Raw genomic sequence first — 22,374 nt, 5'->3', positions numbered from 1 at the left:
CAACTTCAGTAAGACCAAAAGGCTGTAGGACTATAGGAGAAAGAGGGGAGAGCAAACCCCCATCCACATCAATATAGTTTTCTGTTCCCAAAACTAGAATCTGTTACGGACAGAGTGGACTAAGTTTTGTAGACTTTACCCTTTTCCAAAGTAGTGTTTAGGAGTGCAACAATTAATTGAGTTATTATACACGTATACTAAAACCAACTAGCAAGACCCTACTGGCATGCTACAAATGTGTCAATAGGATCCTGCTGGCTCGTGCTTGGTTCTGCCCACCTGCTTGCTTGATCTGCCCACTATGACTCATTTGTTTCCATTTGAAACGATGGGCTGTGCTCTATCTTGGTTACAGAGGTTGGTGCGGACAGCCCAGTACATCACTGGGGCCGAGCTCCAGTTCTTTGTTTCTGGCCATTTTAAGCCTGTAATCGAACCCACAAATGCTGATGCTCCAGATACTCAACTCTTCTAAAGAAGGCCAGTTTTATTGCTTCTTTAATCAGTACCACAGTTTTCAGCTGTGCTAACATAAAATGATAAACTTGGATTAGCTAACACAAAGTGCCATTGGAACAGTGATGGTTGCTGATAATGGGCTTCTGTACGCCTATGTAGATATTCCATTTGTCATTTAATTTATGTGTGGCATAAACACAACCAGTCACAATGTGTTAATCTGATCAGACTACTTCAAAAGTCTCCTGTAGGCTACCTGCACATGTTCATCTACGACACTCTTATATTTTTTCCAGGGTCCAAACTGCCCACCTGCCATGCGATGAATGGAAAGAGACATCTATTACAAAACAATAAAAAGTTTAATGACATTTGGAGATTGTCAAGCCAAACCTTCGTATATGAGTAAGGAGGGATGTTATTTCTGTTTGTCAAGATCGACATGCTCTATTTGATTGTGGTGTGGAAAATGCAAACCATGATGAAATGCTCCAAGTAATATGTATGCAGTGTTGCTCATTGGTTGTGTGGTGCATTGAAATGCATTGCATGTATTTTATATAATTACAAATATAGCATCAGAATGTTAATCTGATTTCCTCCTAGCGACCCGCTCTCGGGTCTGCTCTGATTGTCAAGTAATGAAACAGACAGGGAGAAGAGAGCTCCTCAACCTTCTGGGTTGTAGCCCAGCGTGGCATCGACTGTCCCACAAAACCATGCTGAAGTGGTCAAGTGACATCCACATAAACACCAAGTTGCTAAAGTCATTACTTGTGGTGCTAATCATTTTTTGGTAAAGTCTATGACTGGGGAGGATGTGCACATTTTTATTTACAGTACAAGGGGAGGGTCATGTGATAATATTTGTAACGTTGGGGGAGGGCGATATGTTTTTATGACACCGCGAGTTGGACCTGGCTCCTAAACCCCCAGTAAATTTCGATCTGTCTTGTTACACTGTCTGGCCAATAATTACAGGTTATTGTGGTTCCACAGAGCCCTATGTAACACCCACGGACATGGCAGCCAAGTTTCCATTTTTGTAATACCTTACACACAGTGGCATCAAACATTCTTTTGTCCAGCCAGGCACGCGGGGGAGCAAGTTTGCCCCCAATTTCTGTCGCACGGATGGTTGTGTGGATTGTACTCTTTCATAGTGGTCCCATTGTGCCGCACTGCATGCTGGGGCTCCGTGTGACACCTGCTCGCACAGGTATATGGGGGAGTGAGTGAGTGAGTGAATGCTCCCGCCGCATCCGACCCGCTCAGGTCCGGTTTCTGAGCTTTTTCAAAGGAACTTTAGGGTCGCAAAAAGGATCTCCTCCCTCGGTAATTTCTATGCCTGGGGTATCATTGCATATCGCCGCCACGGAGCCAAACGGGACAGTGCCATGAGGACTTTCCCTAAAAGCAGAACTTGTGAGGTTTACAGTGTCTCGGGATATGGACATTGTTCTGCTGTTGGTTCACCTGCACAGGTAAGAGAGATGGCTTCAACACTCACTGCACTTTTCACCCTGTTCGCACAGACAAGGGGAGACAAAGGGATGCTGTTCAGGCTGCACAATCAAAGCAACAGTCTTCTCAGGTATAGGTTTTTATCAATTTACTTTTCATCATATTAGGTCTACTTTTAGCTGTTATAAATTGTTTCAATTGGATGTGCTGTTATAATTGGATGTGCTGGCTCACCGGTAATGGTTTTGAGTCGGTCGCCAACTTTCCCCACTTAGTTCTGGTTCATCTTAATTGTAAAATCAGTCTCTAGGGATATCTGGTTCTCACTCTCATGAATGTCCGTCAGAGGACGCGGCTTGATTCAGTGCTGACACTGCTGCGCAAGGCCGTGGGAAAGCAGACCCCTGGAGCCACGCTTTGTGTGCTCCCTTGGGGAATCCTGCCAAGACGCCAAATGTTTTACTTCAATTCCTTCAGAAACAAAGGACGGTTCGCTGCTGTTGTCGCTCTCGGGTAACTTGATTTAGGTATGTGTTTGGTGTTTACCCTACTGCGCTAAGTAAACAGTAGGCTACATGGTGGAATGGAAAGATGGGTACTGGGTAGGCCTACATGTAAGATAAATTACGTTTTTAATTATTATTTTTATTGACGATGTGGCCTGTTAAACCTTTGTAATGCTGACCCATCACTTGAATATGCTCTAACCTATAATGTAGCAGGCATAAAATAAATGGCTGAAACTAGATTCCCTACATACTGATCTTGATGAGAATAAATAAAAAACGGGGGTAGAGGTTGACTTCTAAACTGTTCAACCAATCCTGTAAATGTAGAGGAGTTAAGATGGAGTGTGGCCAGAGAGGAAGAGGTAAAGAGAGAGGCCCAACTGTCTCCCACCAACCAAGCAAGGAGTTTTTCTATGGAGGTCTATAGGCTACCACAGTATGAGTTATAATACCCATAAAACCTAGCGGTCAAACAAAGAAATTATTCCAATAATTTTTCCACCATTCATTTTTCCCATTGGGGATTTAATAAACTTCAAATAATGGCTGTGTTTCGTGTAGTCTTACCCTGGCGTGACATTTTGATAACTGTTTAAATCTCTCTAGCACAAGGTATTTACCCCGCAAAAATGAAGTGCTTTCTAGCTGCTAATGTCGCTATCATAAAGAACTACAAATGCCATGATGATCTGGATGAGACTGCTGAATCAAGGCAAAGGGAAGAATCTCTGGATTAACTATCTAATGTTAGCTAAATTTAGTAATGAATAAATTAGCTAAATTTAGTAATGAATAAATTAGCTAAATGTAGTAATGAGTAAATTAGCTAAATTTAGTAATGAATAAATTAGCTAAATTTAGTAATGAATAAATTAGCTACATTTCTTTAAATTGACAAATCTGTAAATTGTCTTGTGCAAGTTTTAAATTGACACAATACCTGTAAGAACAGGTCTCAGCTAGAGATGGCGTGTAGGAGCTAGCAGGGAGTTGAAGTCTTGCATGATGTCTACTTTTATGCTAATTCGCATTTTCTAATCCGAAAGTAGATAGAGACGAATATATTGATAAAAGTCACCTTGTCCGAGAGAGATTTACACAGTTATCAAAACATCATGCCAGGGTCAGCCTACACGAGCCAAATTCAACAAATGAATGGTGGAAAAACGATTGGAACACTTTCCCTGTTTGACCGCTTGGTTTTATGGGTATTATGACACATCCACTGTGGGGCTCTATGAGAGAGTGTCGAATTTGGTCAACAAAAACATTTATGGCTTTTTGCTACAGAGGTTTATTTGATTTAATATACGTTTCGTAATTCTTACGTTGTTATGAGTGTACTGATATGACAAGCCCACAACTTTGAGTAAAAATACTTCATATTGAAGTTGTCTCCAGATGGCTATGCATGTTCATGGCATGAGGCTTGTAGCATAGCATCTCTCTCCATTGAATACAGGCAGTTGACATCAACAAACCTCATCGAATAGTGCAAAAAGTAACGAGATGTATTCACCAATCCAAAGAAAAGATAGGTGGGAGTTAGACAGTCCGCCGTGCCGCTTTGTGGACAACGACTACCATTGTTAGAGCGGATAGAAAAGTATCTTGTCAGTATATCCATGATCTTTGGTGTCACCTTGTTATTAATGTCCAAAAGAGGAACTTGTGTTATGGGTTCTATTTCCATTTTCCCTGAAAACCGGCACATCCGGTGGTTGGGGACTGGCAGAAACTAAATATGCTGAGACAGAGAGGGAGTGCGAGAGAGACCATACAGACATATTTTCTTATTTTCTAGGCAAGTCAGTTAAGAACAAATTCTTATTTATAATGATGGCCTAGGAACAGTGGGTTAACTGCCTTGTTCAGGGGCAGAACGACAGATTTTTACCTTGTCGGCTCGAGGATTCAATCTAGCAACCTTTTGGTTACTGGCCTAACGCTCTAACCACTAGGCTACCTGCTACCTGACATTGCCTACTCACACACAATGGGAGAGACCTACTCACACACAAAGAGAGAGGTCTACTCACACACAATGGGAGAGGCCTACTCGCACACAAAGAGAGAAACCTACTCACACACAAAGAGAGAGGCCTACTCACACACAAAGAGAGAAGCCTACTCACACACAAAGAGAGAGGCCTACTCACACACAAAGAGAGAGGCCTACTCACACACAAAGAGAGAGGCCTACTCACACACAAAGAGAGAGGCCTACTCACACACAAAGAGAGAGGCCTACTCACACACAAAGAGAGAGGCCTACTCACACACAAAGAGAGAGGCCTACTCACACACAAAGAGAGAGGCCTACTCACACACAAAGAGAGAGCCTACTCACACACAAAGAGAGAGGCCTACTCACACACACAAAGAGACTCACACAAAAGAGATAGGCCTACTCACACACAAGAGAGAGGCCTACTCACACCTACTTACACACAAAGAGAGAGGCCTACTCACACACAAAGAGAGAGGCCTACTCACACACAAAGAGAGAAGCCTACTCACACACAAAGAGAGAGGCCTACTCACACACAAAGAGAGAGGCCTACTCACACACAAAGAGAGAGGCCTACTCACACACAAAGAGAGAGGCCTACTCACACACAAAGAGAGAGCCTACTCACACACAAAGAGAGAGGCCTACTCACACACAAAGAGAGAGGCCTACTCACACACAAAGAGAGAGGCCTACTCACACACAAAGAGAGAAGCCTACTCACACACAAAGAGAGAGGCCTACTCACACACAAAGAGAGAGGCCTACTCACACACAAAGAGAGAGGCCTACTCACACACAAAGAGAGAGGCCTACTCACACACAAAGAGAGAAGCCTACTCACACACAAAGAGAGAGGTCTACTCACACACAAAGAGAGAAGCCTACTCACACACAAAGAGAGAAGCCTACTCACACACAAAGAGAGAAACCTACTCACACACAAAGAGAGAGGTCTACTCACACACAAAGAGAGAAGCCTACTCACACACAAAGAGAGAAGCCTACTCACACACAAAGAGAGAAACCTACTCACACACAAAGAGAGAAACCTACTCACACACAAAGAGAGAAACCTACTCACACACAAAGAGAGAGGTCTACTCACACACAAAGAGAGAGGTCTACTCACACACAAAGAGAGACGGGGGGTGTTGTGATGTGAATAAGTGAAGCAGGTTTGTATCTGATATAGGGGGTCATTACAGAGCCCACCCAGTCACTTAGCCCCCCCACGGAGTCCAAGGCTCAGAGCGACTGGAAGGACCAGCGGGACAAGGGAGGCCAGGAGGACCAGGGAGGCAGAGGACCTGTCTGTTTGGGAAGGAGGAGGTGGGCTCTGGGGGTCCTACCCCTCCTGCCCTTCACTGCCGCCATTGCACTGAGTCTCCATTTCTTTACATGTAAGTAAGCAGTATCACGTTTGTGTGTGTGTGTGTGTGTGTGTGTGTGTGTGTGTGTGTGTGTGTGTGTGTGTGTGTGTGTGTGCAGACTCTGGGTTTCGACACAAACCCTCCCTTTTTTATATATTCTTAGAAATTATGCTTCAATTATTTAAAGACATGGTCTGGATCTTTGGTGACTAGTATTTTTTAAACCTCCCGCTTTGGGCTGGGTGTGCATAATCTGTAGTTCATATGTGCATAATCTGTGAACAGAATTACTGTCTTACCCCAATTAGCCGTGAAATCCTTAGTTTGAAAGCAACTGTTTATCTGGAAGCTGTGCTGCCTTTTCCCCCAGGTGGGCCAGCCACCTAGCAATTCAAGTTCAATCAGTGAGCTTCCAACCCCTCGTCATATAACTGACAGCTAGCAAGAGGCACATGATGCACCCACAGCAGAGCAGTGATGTGGTACCTACATATGCACATGATGCACCCACAGCAGAGCAGTGATGTGGTACCTACATATGCACATGATGCACCCACAGCAGAGCAGTGATGTGGTACCTACATATGCACATGATGCACCCACAGCAGAGCAGTGATGTGGTACCTACATATGCACATGATGCACCCACAGCAGAGCAGTGATGTGGTACCAGTGATGATGCACCCACAGCAGAGCAGTGATGCACCACATGATGCCCACAGCAGAGCAGTGATGTGGTACCTACATATGCACATGATGCACCCACAGCAGAGCAGTGATGTGGTACCTACATGATGCACCACCCACAGCAGAGCAGTGATGTGGTACCTACATATGCACATGATGCACCCACAGCAGAGCAGTGATGTGGTACCTACATATGCACATGATGCACCCACAGCAGAGCAGTGATGTGGTACCTACATATGCACATATGTCACGCAGAATGCAATTTTCAGGGGACCATTTTTGGCTCGTGAGCTCTACTTTCAGGACTACTGGCTAAAAAGCATAACAATAATGTGTTTGCCTTCAAGCTCCACCCCCTTCCGTGTTCTACCTTGGTGGCAGCGTGGAGTTTCCCAACATTAGCTTCTCATTGGACCTGACTGACCCCGCCTCTCCACAGTTCCGCCTTCAGGCTCAGGCTCTAAGCATTTATGTAAGTGTTATGGTCTATCTGCCCTGTCCTGTCTTTTCCTGCCCTGTCCTGCCCTGTCCTGCCCTGCCCTGTCCTGCCCTGTCCTGCCCTGTCTTTTCCTGTCCTGTGATGCTCTGAGATAATACTTCTCTCTTTTTCTCCTCTCTCTCATAAATACACTGATGGTACAAAACATTAGGAACACGTTTCTAATATTGAGTTGCACACCGTTTTGCCCACAGAACAGCTTCAATCCATTGGGGCATAGACTACAAGGTATCAAAAGTGTTCCACAGTGCTGTTAGCCCATGTTGACTCCAATGCTTCCCACAGTTGTGTCAAGTTGGCCAGATATTCTTTGGGTGGTGGACCATTCTTGATACACACAGGAAACTGTTGAGCGTTGAAGTTCTTGACACACTCAAACCGGTGTGCCAGGCACCTAGTACCATACCCTGTTCAAAGGCACCTACTACCATACCCTGTTCAAAGGTACCTACTACCATACCCTGTTCAAAGGTACCTACTACCATACCCTGTTCAAAGGTACCTACTACCATACCCTGTTCAAAGGTACCTACTACCATACCCTGTTCAAAGGTACCTACTACCATACCCTGTTCAAAGGTACCTAGTACCATACCCTGTTCAAAGGCACTTAAGTCTTTTGTCTTGTCCATTCACCCTTCTGAATGGCACACATACACAATCCATGTCTCAATTGTCTCAAGGCTTAAAAATCCTTATTTAACCTGTCTCCTCCCCTTCATCTACACTGATTGAAATGGATTTAACAAGTGACATAAATAAGGGACCATAGCGTTCACCTGGAAAGTGTAGCTGTTCCTAATGTTTTGTACACTCAGATTAGAACATATCAAGTCTAGAACCCTGGTGTTTCTAGAACCTCCCTCCCTGTGTCATTTTCGAGCATACTCCTGAATGATATGCATCTATTTGGCACTTTAAAGAATGCTGAGGTACTAATTCTACTCCTGAAGGCTGCTGGTCTCTCTCTCCTCTCTTCCTTCTTTCCTTCTCTCCCGTCTCTCTCTCCCCTTGTACATGTGTGAAACAGGACAAATATAAGCACCCAGCTTCTCTCCCCCATATCCCTTCCTCCCTTTCTCCCCCTCCTTCTCTGTGTCTCAATGCTAAATGTAAAGCGGGTGTGTAACAGGAGCCCAGGTCTGTGTGTGTGTGTGAGTCCTGGGGCGCTGAGGTCTGAGGCCCCTAGAGACCAGGCCCTTTTCAGCAGCGAGGACAAGCCCAGCGTTTGTGAGAACCGCAGGGCCCAAGTAGCTGGAGTGAGAGGAAGAGCAGGCCCTCAATAAAAACATTGTCTATCTGGCTTTCACACAATCAGCTACTCTGTGTCTCACTACCGCCACACCACACAGAAAGAGAGAGAGAGAGAACTGAGCTGCACTTCCAAACCTCCTGCCAAATGTATGACCACATTAGAGATACATATTTCCCACAGATCACACAGACCCGCAAAGAATTTGAAAACAAATCGAACATTGATAAATTCCCATATCTGTTAGGCGAAATACCAAGATTTGTGGCCGTTTTCTGTTAATTTATTTTCCCTTTCTTACTGCAACTATTTGCACATTGTTACAACACTGCACATAGCCAATTATATAACATTTGAAATGTCAATACTCTTTTCATGTTTACTTATGTTTCCCTTGTTTATTGTCTATTCCATTTGCTTTGGCAGAGAGAGAGAGAGAGAGAGAGAGAGAGAGAGAGAGAGAGAGAGAGAGAGAGAGAGAGAGAGAGAGAGAGAGAGAGAGAGAGAGAGGAGAGGGAGAGACAGGAGAGAGAGAGAGAGAGAGAGAGAGAGAGAGAGAGAGAGACCAAAACAAAGACAAATAAAAATTGTGCAGTTAAAATGGGCAAAAAACACACACATTTCATTTCACAAGGCCGTGGGGTGAGTCAGGGATACAGCTTAAGCCACACACTCTTCAACATATATATCAATGATTTGGCGAGGGCACAAGAACAGTCTGCAGCACCTGGCCTCACCCTACTACAATCTGAAGTCAAATGTCTACTGTTTGCTGATGATCTGGTGCTTCTGTCACCAACCAAGGAGGGCCTACAGCAGCACCTAGATCTTCTGCACAGACTCTGTCAGACCTGGGCCCTGACAGTCCATCTCAGTAAGACAAAAAATAATGGTGTTCCAAAAAAGGTTCAGTTGCCATGAGCACAAATACAAATACAAATAATTACTTGACACATTGGAAAGAATTGACAAAAAAACTGAGAGAGAGTACTCACTGACCCAAACTTAAGGAAAGCTTTGACTATGTACAGACTCAGTGAGCATAGCCTTGCTATTGAGAATTGCCGCCGTAGGCAGACATGGCTCTCAAGAGAAGACAGGCTATATGCTCACTGCCCACAAAATGAGGTGGAAACTGAGCTGCACTTCCTAACCTCCTGCCAAATGTATGACCATATTAGAGACACATATTTTCCTCAGATCGCACAGACCCACAAGAACATCAAAAACAAATGCAATTTTAATAAACTCCCATATCTACTGGGGAGGGGGTTGGGAGGAGGGAGGGGAAGGAGGGGAGGGGAAGGGGTTGGGAGGAGGGAGGGGAAGGAGGGGAGGGGAAGGGGTTGGGAGGAGGGAGGGGAAGGAGGGGAGGGGAAGGGGTTGGGAGGAGGGAGGGGAAGGAGGGAGGGGAAGGGGTTGGGAGGAGGGAGGGGAAGGAGGGGAGGGGAAGGGGTTGGGAGGAGGGGAGGGGGAAGGAGGGGGGGAAGGGATTGGGAGGAGGGAGGGGAACGAGGGGAGGGGAAGGGGTTGGGAGGAGGGAGGGGAAGGAGGGAAGGGAGGGGAAAGGAGGGGAGGGGAAGGGGTTGGGAGGAGGGAGGGGAAGGAGGGGAGGGGAAGGGGTTGGGAGGAGGGAGGGGAAGGAGGGGAAAGGGGTTGGGAGGAGGAGGGGGGGAGGGGAAGGGGTTGGGAGGAGGGAGGGGAAGGAGGGGAGGGGAAGGGGTTGGGAGGAGGGAGGGGAAGGAGGGGAGGGGAAGGGGTTGGGAGGAGGGAGGGGAAGGAGGGGAGGGGAAGGGGTTGGGAGGAGGGAGGGGAAGGAGGGGAGGGGAAGGGGTGGGGAGGAGGGAGGGGAAGGAGGGGAGGGGAAGGGGTTGGGAGGAGGGAGGGGAAGGAGGGGAGGGAAGGGGTTGGGAGGAGGGAGGGGAAGGAGGGGTTGGGAAGGGGGGGAGGAGGAGGGGAGGAGGAGGGGAAGGGGTTGGGAGGAGGGAGGGGAAGGGGGGGGGGGGAAGGGGTTGGGGGGAGGGAGGGGAAGGAGGGGAGGGGAAGGGGTTGGGAGGAGGGAGGGGAAGGAGGGGAGGGAAGGGGTTGGGAAGGGGGGGAATAATAAGGGGAAGGGGTTGGGAGGAAGGGGAAGGATTTAGGGGAAGGGGTTGGGAGGAGGGAGGGAGGAGGGGATAATTGGGAGGAGGAGGGGGAGGGGAGGGGAAGGGGTTGGGAGGCGACTTACAGGTGGGACAACAAGCGCCATGCTCTACCAGGGAGCTACAGAGGAGGGAGGGGAAGGAGGGGAGGGAAGGGGTTGGGAGGAGGGAGGGGAAGGAGGGGAGGGAAGGGGTTGGGAGGAGGAGGGGAAGGAGGGGAGGGGAAGGGGTTGGGAGGAGGGAGGGGAAGGAGGGGAGGGGAAGGGGTTGGGAGGAGGGAGGGGAAGGAGGGGAGGGGAAGGGGTTGGGAGGAGGGAGGGGGGGAAAGGGGTTGGGAGGAGGGAGGGGAGGGGGTTGGGAGGAGGGAGGGGAAAGGGTTGGGAGGAGGGAGGGAAGGAGGGAAGGAGGGAGAGAGAGAGAGGAGGGACAGGGTGAGGAAGGAGAGAGGAGGTTGGGACAGGGTGAGGAAGGAGAGAGAGATCAGGTTGGGACAGGGTGAGGAAGGAGAGAGAGAGAGATCATGTTGGGACAGAGTGAGGAAGGAGAGAGAGATAGAGAGATCAGGTTGGGACAGGGTGAGGAAGAGAGGAAGAGAGAGAGAGAGAGAGAGAGAGAGAGGAGAGATTCGGAGAGAGGAGAGGAGAGAGAGAGAGAGAGAGAGAGAGATCAGGTTGGGACAGGGTGAGGAAGGAGAGAGAGAGATCAGGTTGGGACAGGGTGAGGAAGGAGAGAGAGAGAGAGAGGTTGGGACAGGGTGAGGAAGGAGAGAGAGAGATCAGGTTGGGACAGGGTGAGGAAGGCGAGAGAGAGAGATCAGGTTGGGACAGGGTAAGGAAGGAGAGAGAGAGAGAGATCAGGTTGGGACAGGGTGAGGAAGGAGAGAGAGAGATCAGGTTGGGACAGGGTGAGGAAGGAGAGAGAGAGATCAGGTTGAGACAGAGGAAGGAGAGAGAGAGATCAGGTTGGGACAGGATGAGGAGGAGATAGAGAGAGAGATCAGGTTGGGACAGGGTGAGGAAGGAGAGAGAGAGATCAGGTTGGGACAGGGTGAGGAAGGAGAGAGAGAGAGATCAGGTTGGGACAGGGTGAGGAAGAGAGAGAGAGAGAGAGAGAGAGGTTGGGACAGGGTGGAAGGAGAGAGAGAGAGAGAGATCAGGTTGGGACAGGGTGAGGAAGGAGAGAGAGAGATCAGGTTGGGACAGGGTGAGGAAGGAGAGAGAGAGATCAGGTTGGGACAGGGTGAGGAAGGAGAGAGAGAGAGAGGTTGGGACAGGGTGAGGAAGGAGAGAGAGAGAGAGAGATCAGGTTGGGACAGGGTGAGGAAGGAGAGAGAGAGATCAGGTTGGGACAGGGTGAGGAAGGAGCGAGAGAGATCAGGTTGAGACAGGGTGAGGAAGGAGAGAGAGAGATCAGGTTGGGACAGGATGAGGAGGGAGATAGAGAGAGAGAGATCAGGTTGGGACAGGGTGAGGAAGGAGAGAGAGATCAGGTTGGGACAGGGTGAGGAAGGAGAGAGAGAGAGATCAGGTTGGGACAGGGTGAGGAAGAGAGAGAGAGAGAGAGAGAGGGACAGGGAGAGGAGAGGAGAGAGAGATCAGGTTGGGACAGGGTGAGGAAGGAGAGAGATCAGGTTGGGACAGGGTGAGGAAGGAGAGAGAGATCAGGTTGGGACAGGGTGAGAAAGGAGAGAGAGATCAGGTTGGGAAAGGGTGAGGAAGGAGAGAGAGATCAGGTTGGGACAGGGTGAGGAAGGAGAGAGAGATCAGGTTGGGACAGGGTGAGGAAGGAGATGGATTTAGGTGCCGCGGTGGAGACAAAGAGAGAGGGAAACTGCGGAGACTGATTGAAAGGAAGGATCAGGACTCACAGAGATAGTGTAAGGAGAGAGTGAAAAGCATTGAAAGACAAGAGAAGAGATGAATACACTCTTTAGACAGAGAAAGGTTAATATACATGGTAGAGTTAATTGAAGGGTTGAAAGTTCTAATAGGTCTGCAGTAATTGCTGTAATTTGGCTATACTGGTCTCCGTTACCATATTAGGTCTCTGTTGATTAAACCCGGGGCCACAGACCCATATCACCAAGGATATACATTACCTCTACATGGCTGACTGGGATGTATGGAGACAATGGAGCTCTGTGCTGCACAAAACCAGTCACACACACAGATGGGCACAGACAGACACACACAGACACACATGCACACATCCACATGCACACAGACATCCACATGCCCCCCCCCCCCACACACACACACACACACACAAAAAGAGAAGGGCTTTTGTTCTCAGGTTGCAGGTTCTGCCAGGTGCGCTGGTGTCACATATACACAGACATACTCAAAAACACTCACATATGCACACACACACAGTTGTGACCTCAGTCTTGGTGCTGTGATGTCACTCTGTGACATCACATTCAGTTGAACATTTCCTCAGTTAAAAGTTTATCCCATTGTATGTTTTCCAATGTGTGTTTTTTTCTCAATGTTGAGATGGCATTATAACAATGTTGTGATCAGTTCTCAGAGCTGTATGAGTCCTCTCCCTGGAGCGCCTACTACCTACGCTCAGGAATTACTGCCTTCAGGTGAGCCCTGGATGTCAGCCTACACCAGGAAACCAGATAATCACTGTTAGTAATGCAGTCCCTTTGTAACGGTGTTTGCTTCCGTGTGTGTGTGTGTGTGTGTGTGTGTGTGTGTGTGTGTGTGTGTGTGTGTGTGTGTGTGTGTGTGTGTGTGTGTGTGTGTGTGTGTGTGTGTGTGTGTGTGTGTGTGTGTGTGTGTGTGTGTGTGTTGACAGTGAAGGAGCAGATGGACTGAACGTGTTCTACTGGAGTAAGTTCTCGGGCCCTGGGGGCGTTGCCATGGAGATCCAGCGGTGGAGTACAAAGCGTGTACAGCGCCGTCTCCCTGGCATCAATAAGCTGCTGTACAGCCAGAACGAGGAGCGCTATTACATGGAGAGAGACGACGAATCACTCAACCTGCTGGGTACTGTAACTTCTCTCCCTCTCTCACCCTCACCCTCTCCCTCTCTCTCTCTCTCTGTTTCTGTATCCCTCTCTCTCTCCCTCTCTCACCCTTGCCCTCTCCCTCTCTCTCTCTCTCTCTTTCTCTGTCTCTCTCTTTATCCCTTTATCTCTCTCTCTCTCTCTTTCTCTCCCTCTCTGCTTCTCTCTCGCTCACTCACGCTCTGTCTCTCTGTGACTACAGCTCCCAGAATCCTTTCTTTAGTGTGTATTCTTGCTTCTCATGCCATTTAAAACTCAATTTTGTACCTACCATATTGTATGTATTTGTGTACAGGTTTAGACAATGACTATGATTCAGATGACAAGGCAGCTAAAATCAAGAACCCCAACTCCCTGCAGAACTCTCTACAGAGTGGCAAGTGGCAGCTGGGATTCCAAGGTGAGGAATCATTGTCTTTCTTAGAACATAAACATACGGTCACTCCAAAGACTCTTCACCCAAAGACACTTCCTGGTATGACCTATAAAGTATGAACCCACAACCTTGGTGACAGCAACCCCACACTTCCACCAATCTTTTCCTCTCCCTAGCAATGTCCTTTGACCTCTATGCGAAGTACGGTAACAACCGTACCCTGAGCTTGGTGAGTCCCAAGAAGCCATACTACCAGTGGCGCCTTCGTGTCCCGTCAGGTCATGTGGTGCGTCTGGTTGTCCTCACCCTGCACGGAGCCACACCCGGAAGCTGCTCCTCCCACAAACTGTCTGCCTACGACTTCCTGTTGCCACTACAGAACAAGATCATCGCCAGGTAGGACATATAACAATACATGAACTATAACAGCCTCCATTCCTCTGGGATGCCTTTCCATTAGATGTTGGAACATTGCTGCTTGGACTTGCTTCCATTCAGTCACAAAAGCATTAGTGAGGTTGGGCACTGATGTTGTATGATTAGGCCTGGCTCACAGTCAGTGTTCCAATTCATCCCGAAGGTGTTCGATGGGATTGAGGTCAGGGCTCTGTGCAGGCCAGTCAAGAAAAATTTAAAACAGAACAGAACAGAACATGATTCCTTCTCCACCAAATTTTTCAGTTGGCACGATGCATTCGGGCAGGTAGCGTTCTCATGGCATCCGCCAAACCCAGATTCGTTGGTCAGACTGCCAGATGATGAATGATTCATGATTCATGATCATGATTCAACACTACAGAGAACGCAATTACCCTGCTCCAGAGTAAAATGGCGGCAAGCTTTACACAACTCCAGCCGACGCTTGGCATTGCGCATGGTGATCTTAGGCTTGTGTGCGGCAGATCTGCCACGGAAACCCATTTCATGAAGCTTCCGACGAACAGTTATTGTGCTGACATTGCCTCCAGAGGCAGTTTGGAATTTGTTAGTGACTGTTGCAATGAGGACAGACAATTTTTACGCAGTTAAGTACTCAGCGGTCCTGTTCTGTGAGCTGGTGTGGCCTACCACTTCGGGGCTGAGCCATTGTTGCTCTTAGACATTTCCACTTCACAATAACAGCACTTACAGTTGCCTGGGGCAGCTCAAGCAGTGCAGAAATTTGATGAACTGACTGCCACGTGGAAAGTCTGCGAGCTCTTCAGTAAGGCCATTCTACTGCCAATGCTTGTCTATGGAGATTGCATGGCTGTGTGCTCGATTTTACAAACCTATCAGCAACAGGTGTGGCTGAAATAGCCACTTCCACTAAATTGAAGGGGTGTCATTCACACTCTTGTGTATTTAGCGTGCATGCGTGGGTGGGTGGGTGCGTAGGTGGGTGCGTGGGTGCGTGCGTGGGTGCATGCGTCCGTGCGTACGTGGGTGCGTGCGTTGGTGCGTTGGTGCGTGGGTGCATGGGTGCGTGCGTGGGTGGGTGCGTGGGTGCGTGCGTGCGTGGGTGGGTGCGTGCGTGGGTGCGTGGGGTGCGTGGATGCGTGGGGTGCGTGGATGCGTGGGTGCGTGCGTGCTGTGACGGCCCTGAATTTTTCTGAACCGTCTCAGTGCAGCTCCTTCCAATAGGGCGCTTTCCCTTTAATTCCCAATTAAATAGCCAGCATCAGCTGCGCGAAAGGGGGTTGTGATGGAGACGTGCATGAGGATGTGTTCAACCCTCAGTTCCGAAGCTTCTCTATTCCGTTTGTTTTGTTGCCGTTAAACGTGTGTTTTGTAGCTTAAGAGAGTTTACCCAGGATCGGATCCACTCTTTGCGTCCCTGGACTACCTCTCCGTTCTTCGTGGCCTTTCTCCGCTGGAGATCTATTGGCGGATTGGATTGTCTGACTGACCGACTGACTACCACCTTTTTGTATACGGTATTTCATTTGTTTGGATGTGATGTATACTGTGATTTATGTAGTTAGTTGTAGTTGAGGACTTAATTAAGAGTTGATCCGCTTTAAAGTTCTGTGGTAAAGTAATTGTTATTGATATTGATTGTATGTTTAGTACTGGGTTTACGCTACACTGAATGAACGGACAAACATTGGTAACAAAAGTCACTTGAGTTCACTGAACTCCTTTACCGGGCTGGACTCTTTTTAGGCCCGAGGTACAGGACATTTCTGGAGGAACCAGAACTCATTGTGATATTATTATATATGTGTGTGTGTGTAATCATTGTTGTTGCTAATACAACCCACGCAACAGAATATAGTTGTTTTTGAAGTTCTTTCCAATGTTTTAAGGGTTTATGAAAAGTTTATTTCCATCCTGACTTTTACATAAGTCCTTTGTATTGGTGTAGACTTGACGGACCAGATAGGACTCATTCCCACCCAAACTAAAAGGAGAAACCAATGTTTTCTCTGGTAGGCACAACCTACCTGGCACCCCTATAAATAATAACCTCAAGTCAAAACCGTTACATAAAAATGGCACCCCAGATGGGACCGCTCAACATTGAGAACTAACCAAAGCAAATATTTTGTGTGGAATTAAAACAATGGATTCACCCCAAGATAATGTGCTCATCCATGTCATACCTGTCAATGGGAATACACAGGGCCATTCTGACCATCAAGCTGACAACACAAATCATAATGTGAATGGAGATAATGGAGTTGATTTGGGCCAGAGCCCTGGGAATCTGAATGCTCGGTCTGAGCCACAGGCCACAGGAGGTCTAACCAGTTACTCACTTATTGACATGGATCTGTGTGGAAGTACTGAGCTAGTCCTCCCTCTGACACCCAACCTTCCTCCATTGTCTGGTTTATCTCCAGAGGTTGTAGTCTTACAACTTCAAGGTGACATCCTTGATATTCGTCGGACTCAACAACATCTCCAAACTCTTATCCACCATAAATTCAAATGTCTGAGGGAAGAGCAACAACAGAGTGCCATGGAATTCAGAAACTCACTGAGCACTCTAACCCACACCTGACAGAGCTCAGTGAGAGTGGAAGACGGAAATGACTGGTGCCATGGACAGGCAGTGTGACTACCAACGAAACCAACTCACTGCCACTCTCCAATGGCGCCTGCAACATCACCACACTGAGGTCCTCAAGGACGTTAATTCTGTTTTTTCTCCCATGGTTAACACTGTAGACCACTTGCAGACAGAGCTCTCTAATTGTGTTAAAATGTTGGATGACGTGTCTGTGGACATGGCCTCCATTAGGCACAACTCCTTACACAGAGTTTCCCTGGTGTCCACTTCAGTTCAGACCACTGAGGGCCAAGCTGGCACCTCTGAACAGCCAAGACCAGGCCATGCTGCAGCCACCCCTTGCAGGATGCAATCCACCATGCATCCTGGTGTTCATTTTCATTGTCCGATAACGCACTCCCCCTCTACTTCCTCAATCCCTCCTAGCTCGTTTGTTCATGGTGATTTGAGTAGACTTCATCTGGGGGCGATGCCCATTAAATTGCAATTTCCCACCTTTGGGAAAAAAAAAAGATGACAGTCCTGATCCGCTAATGTATCTAGAAAGATGTCGTGACTTTCTTGCCCTCAATCCCTGGCTGACGAAGAACTCCTTGCCACATTGAGGAATGTGTTGCATGGAACAGCTCGAGACTGGTGGGATGTGGCACGGCTCACCACTACCTCCTGGGCTGACTTTGAGGCCAAGTTTTCCTCTGCATTTCTATCTGAGGACTACACAGATGAATTGGCAGACAGAGTCAGAAATCGAGTACAAGGAGAGAAAGAGAGTATCCGTGACTTTGCATACGGTTACCACTCCCTGTGCAGAAGGTGGAAACCTGGCATTGAGGAGGAAGAGGTCATTAAATTGATCTTGAAGAACATCAACCCACTACTAGCCAGTCAACTCCGAGAACGAGTCACCACTGTCGATGGACTGGTTCGCTTGGGACAGCAGTTTGAGAAGGACAGAGAATGCCAACAGCAATATGACCAGAGAAAGAAACAGACACCCAAACAGTTACCCAAGACAGACCATCAACAACAGCCAGAGTCTCCAGCCAAGACCCCTCTCATGTTTTGTTGGAGATGTAGCCAAAGGGACATTCTTCAGCTACATGTCCAAGACCGTATCAAGTAAACCCTTCCAGAAACCACAAATCACAACAGGCCAACACACCTAACTGTCTTCGCAGCAATGACCATCCTTCTCTGGGTGCTTTAACCAGAGCTGAAACCCAAGAGTCACTGCCTATGCCCCCCATCGACATCCCCTTCCTTTCAGTTAATACCGCACCAACTGGTGTTACCCTGTCCATAGGCCCATGGACAGGAAGAGCCATCTTGGATACCGGGTCATCCTACACACTGCTCAATGAGAAACTGTGGAAGGAGGTTAACGGTCCACAATACAACTTGAAGCCGTGGACAGAAGGTCCACTCTATTTGGCTGATGGTGAGGCTAGACGACCACTTGGATGGAGTGAGGTAGAGTTCCGCCTGTGTAACCGCTCCTATATGATTCCTTCTGTTATCCTACAAACCAGGAACCTTGCTTTTCCTGTCGTGTTGGGAATTGATTTCATGTACTTCAGTGGTGTCCAGATTGATATCGCACACAATTGCTACTGGTTTCCATACAATCCGAGCGAGAAGCATTTCTTCCAATCAGAAGCTATGAAGTTACATGATTGGGGTTCAAATGTGGCAGTCTTCTCTGCCATTGCTCCGGTACCACTAACCCTCGATAATCCTTCTGACGATCTCCTTTTACAGGCTGTGAGAAGAGCTCAGCTGGAACAGCCAGAGGAGTTAAGGCTGTTGGAACAGCTGCAGAATAATGCTGATGTATGTACTTCAAAGCTGGGACGCACCAGGCTCCTGAAGCACAAAATATTCCTTACACGGAAATGCCGATCAAGCAAAAGCCATATCGTTTGTCCCCAGCGAAGCTAATCATCAAAAGGGACTCATAAATGATATGTTAACCCAAGATATAATAGAACGTTCCTCCTCTCCCTGGGCTGCTCCTGTTGTCCTCATCCCAAAAAAGACTGGTGGTCTTAGATTTTGTGTGGACTATAGGAAGACCAACAATGTTTCCCAGACTGATGCCTATCCTCTTCCCACCATCCATGAGATCCTGGAGTCATTGTCTGGCGCTGTTGTGTTCACTACCCTTGACCTCAATAGTGGTTATTGGCAGGTTGAGATGGACCAGGAAAGCAAGGACAAGACTGCGTTTGTCTGTGCCGAGGGCTTGTTTTCCTTTAAGGTGATGCCCTTTGGATTATAGAATGCCCCTGCCACTTTCCAAAGACTCATGGAGATTGCGTTAGGTGAGCTCAAAGGGAAGATCTGTTTCGTCTACCTGGACGATATAATTATCTACTCTCAGAACAGAGAAAGACACTTTCAAGATCTTCAAGCAGTGTTGGACAAGCTAAGAGAAGCTGGTCTGACCTTAAATATGAAGAAGAGCAACTTCTGCCAAACCTCCCTGAAGTTCCTTGGCCATATTGTGTCTTTCGACGGCATTCATGTGGATCCTGAAAAGACAAAGGCTGTACAAGACTTCCCTGTGCCAACCACACTCAAGGCCCTTCAACGGTTCCTTGGTATGGCTGGATGGTACCATCGGTTTGTGTCAAACTTCTCCCAGGTGGCAGAACCCCTCAACGCGTTGAAGCGAAAAGGAGTGAAATTCCAATGGACGGCAGAGTGCCAGACCTCCTTTGAAACCCTGAAACGACACCTTGTCACACCTCCCATTTTATGTCATCCCAACTTCGATTGCCCTTTTGTTGTTTACACTGATGCAAGTGATGTTGGACTTGGTGCTATCCTAGTCAACAGACTGGACTTGGCACTGAAGAAGTGCTAGCGTTCACCAGTCGGACATTGAATGGAGCAGAGCGGAACTACTCCACAACCGAGCAAGAGTGCCTTGCAGTTGTCTGGGCTTTGGAAAAGTGGAGGTACTACTTGGAGGAAGACACTTCACTGTGGTCACTGACCATTCCTCCCTTGTGTGGGTGTTCAAGACCAACAAACCAAGCACCAGACTCATAAGATGGGCTCTACGGTTGCAAGAGTTCACATTTGCAGTAGAATACAGGAAAGGAAAATACAACACTGTTCCAGATGCCTTGTCCAGAGCTCCTGCTTGTGATAACGGTGGCCCTCATCTTACATGTGCTACTGTCCTGTCAAGCAGTCGAGACTCGCCCAAAACGGACTTTCCCATCTCTGATGAGGCCATATGGAAAGCTCAACAGGATGATCCAGAAGTACAGGCTTTGTACCAGACTATCCTGGAAGATGGAGAAAAGATGGTCAATCCTACCACAAAGCTGACCATCATTGAAGATAAAGTCTATCGAGTTGTACAACTACCTCACAGAACACTCTACCAAATGTACATACCGGAAACTCTACGCCTTCAACTGCTTCAACATTTCCATGAAGACCCATTAGCTGGTCATTTGGGCAGGTTCAAAACCTACAAGCGGTTGCAAGCGTTACTGTACTGGCCACATCTGAGCATGGATGTGAAGTCACACATCCGAAATTGTCAGGTTTGTCAAATGTACAAACCAGAAGGTAGAAAGCCTGCTGGCAAGTTGCAGCAAACGGTGGTTACCCGACCTTGGGAAATGTTAGGAGTGGATTTGATGGGTCCATTTCCTAGAATCTCCAATCAGAATGTGTACATGCTTGTTTTTGTTGATTATTATTCAAAGTGGGTGGAGCTCTTTTCCCTGCGTCAGGCCACAGCAAGGACCGTCTCTAACATCCTTACGAAAGAGATCCTGACTCGCTGGGGAGTGCCTGATTACATCCTGTCTGATCGAGGTTCCCAATTTGTCTCTGATCTCTTTGAGGAGACCTGCCAAAGATGGAACCTGAGACAGAAGTTGACCACGCCTATCACCCACAGACCAATCTCACTGAGAGAGTAAATCGAACATTGAAGACAATGATTGCTTCCTATGTAGGGACCCAGCACAAACACTGGGACAAGCACCTTCACAAGTTTCGATTTGCCCTGAATTCTGCTGTGCAGAGTCCACTGGAGTCACACCTGCAGAGCTGAACCTAAGTCGTCCTCTCAGAGGACCCTTGGATATGGTGCTACAGCCCCAGCAGCTTACTCCAGACGCTGCTTGCGTAGGTAGGCCATCTCCATGACTTGAGCTCTTGTCTCAAAGAACATGATCCAGGCTCGACTCAAGCAGAGAAAATTATGATAAGAACAGACGAGACATGCATTTCCAGCTTCGTGATCGGGTGTGGCTTCGCTCTCATCCTTACTCGAAAGCTGAACAATTCTTCTCGGCCAAGCTTGCTCCTAAATGGCAAGGACCATATAGAATTGTGGAGCAGATGGGCCCTTTGAACTACCGAGTGGTGAAAGAGGACACAGGTGAAGATATGTGCATCGTCCATGTCTCACGCCTTAAGGCCTGTTACCCCTCGGCTGAGGAATTGGAGCGATTGAGCGCCGCAAGGTCCTGGATATCTTTGAAGAGGATAGTGAGGATACTTTTCTCGGATTCCCAGACCCAGAAGTCTCGCACCTTAAGGCCTGTGACTCCTCAGCTGAGGAGCGTGAGCTCCAAAAAGTAATGAATATTTTTGTAGAGGAAAGTGATGAGGAGACCTTTCTCGGTTTCCCCCGACCAAGATGTGCCTTCCAGGGCAATGGTCGGCTTTTTCCAGGGAGGGGTGTGTGACGGCCCTGAATTTTCTGAACCGTCTCAGTGCAGCTCCTTCCAATAGGGCGCTTTCCCTTTAATTCCCAATTAAATAGCCAGCATCAGCTGCGCGAAGGAGGGGTTGTGATGGAGGCGTGCATGAGGATGTGTTCAACCCTCAGTTCCGAAGCTTCTCTATTCTGTTTGTTTTGTTGCCGTTAAACGTGTGTTTTGTAGCTTAAGAGTTTACCCAGGATCGGATCCACTCTTTGCGTCCCTGGACTACCTCTCCGTTCTTAGTGGCCTTTCTCCGCTGGAGATCTATTGGCGGATTGGATTGTCTGACTGACCGACTGACTACCACCTTTTGTATACGGTATTTCATTTGTTTGGATGTGATGTATACTGTGATTTATGTAGTTAGTTGTAGTTGAGGACTTAATTAAGAGTTGATCCGCTTTAAAGTTCTGTGGTAAAGTAATTGTTATTGATATTGATTGTATGTTTAGTACTGGGTTTACGCTACACTGAATGAACGGACAAACATTGGTGACAAAAGTCACTTGAGTTCACTGCTTTACCGGGCTGGACTCTTTTTAGGCCCGAGGTACAGGACATTTCTGGAGGAACCAGAACTCATTGTGATATTATTATATATGTGTGTGTGTGTGTAATCATTGTTGTTGCTAATACAACCCACGCAACAGAATATAGTTGTTTTTGAAGTTCTTTCCAATGTTTTAAGGGTTTATGAAAAGTTTATTTCCATCCTGACTTTTACATAAGTCCTTTGTATAGGTGTAGACTTGACGGACCAGATGGGACTCATTCCCACCCAAACTAAAAGGAGAAACCAATGTTTTCTCTGGTAGGCACAACCTACCTGGCACCCCTATAAATAATAACCTCA

The 22,374-nt window shown here is 47.7% G+C and overlaps 1 protein-coding gene across 1 annotated transcript in view; it reads left to right on the top strand.

Annotated features, from left to right (window-relative positions):
* Window positions 1-1,809: 1,809 nt before the first annotated feature.
* LOC118374197 (suppressor of tumorigenicity 14 protein) overlaps window positions 1,810-22,374 on the top strand; it is a 44,480-nt gene continuing 23,915 nt past the window's right edge. Inside the window, exons 1-7 of the mRNA XM_052484243.1 lie at window positions 1,810-1,943; window positions 5,639-5,846; window positions 6,854-6,978; window positions 12,921-12,988; window positions 13,204-13,394; window positions 13,710-13,814; window positions 13,967-14,186. Coding sequence (XP_052340203.1) covers window positions 1,857-1,943; window positions 5,639-5,846; window positions 6,854-6,978; window positions 12,921-12,988; window positions 13,204-13,394; window positions 13,710-13,814; window positions 13,967-14,186 — 1,004 coding nt within the window. The 5' untranslated portion in view covers window positions 1,810-1,856. The remainder of the gene's footprint in view (window positions 1,944-5,638; window positions 5,847-6,853; window positions 6,979-12,920; window positions 12,989-13,203; window positions 13,395-13,709; window positions 13,815-13,966; window positions 14,187-22,374) is intronic.

The sequence above is a fragment of the Oncorhynchus keta genome, chromosome 28, assembly GCF_023373465.1.
Source record: "Oncorhynchus keta strain PuntledgeMale-10-30-2019 chromosome 28, Oket_V2, whole genome shotgun sequence".
NCBI lineage: Eukaryota > Metazoa > Chordata > Actinopteri > Salmoniformes > Salmonidae > Oncorhynchus > Oncorhynchus keta.
The sequence above is the reverse complement of the archived record's forward strand: the minus strand, read 5'-3'. Positions and strand labels throughout refer to the sequence as shown.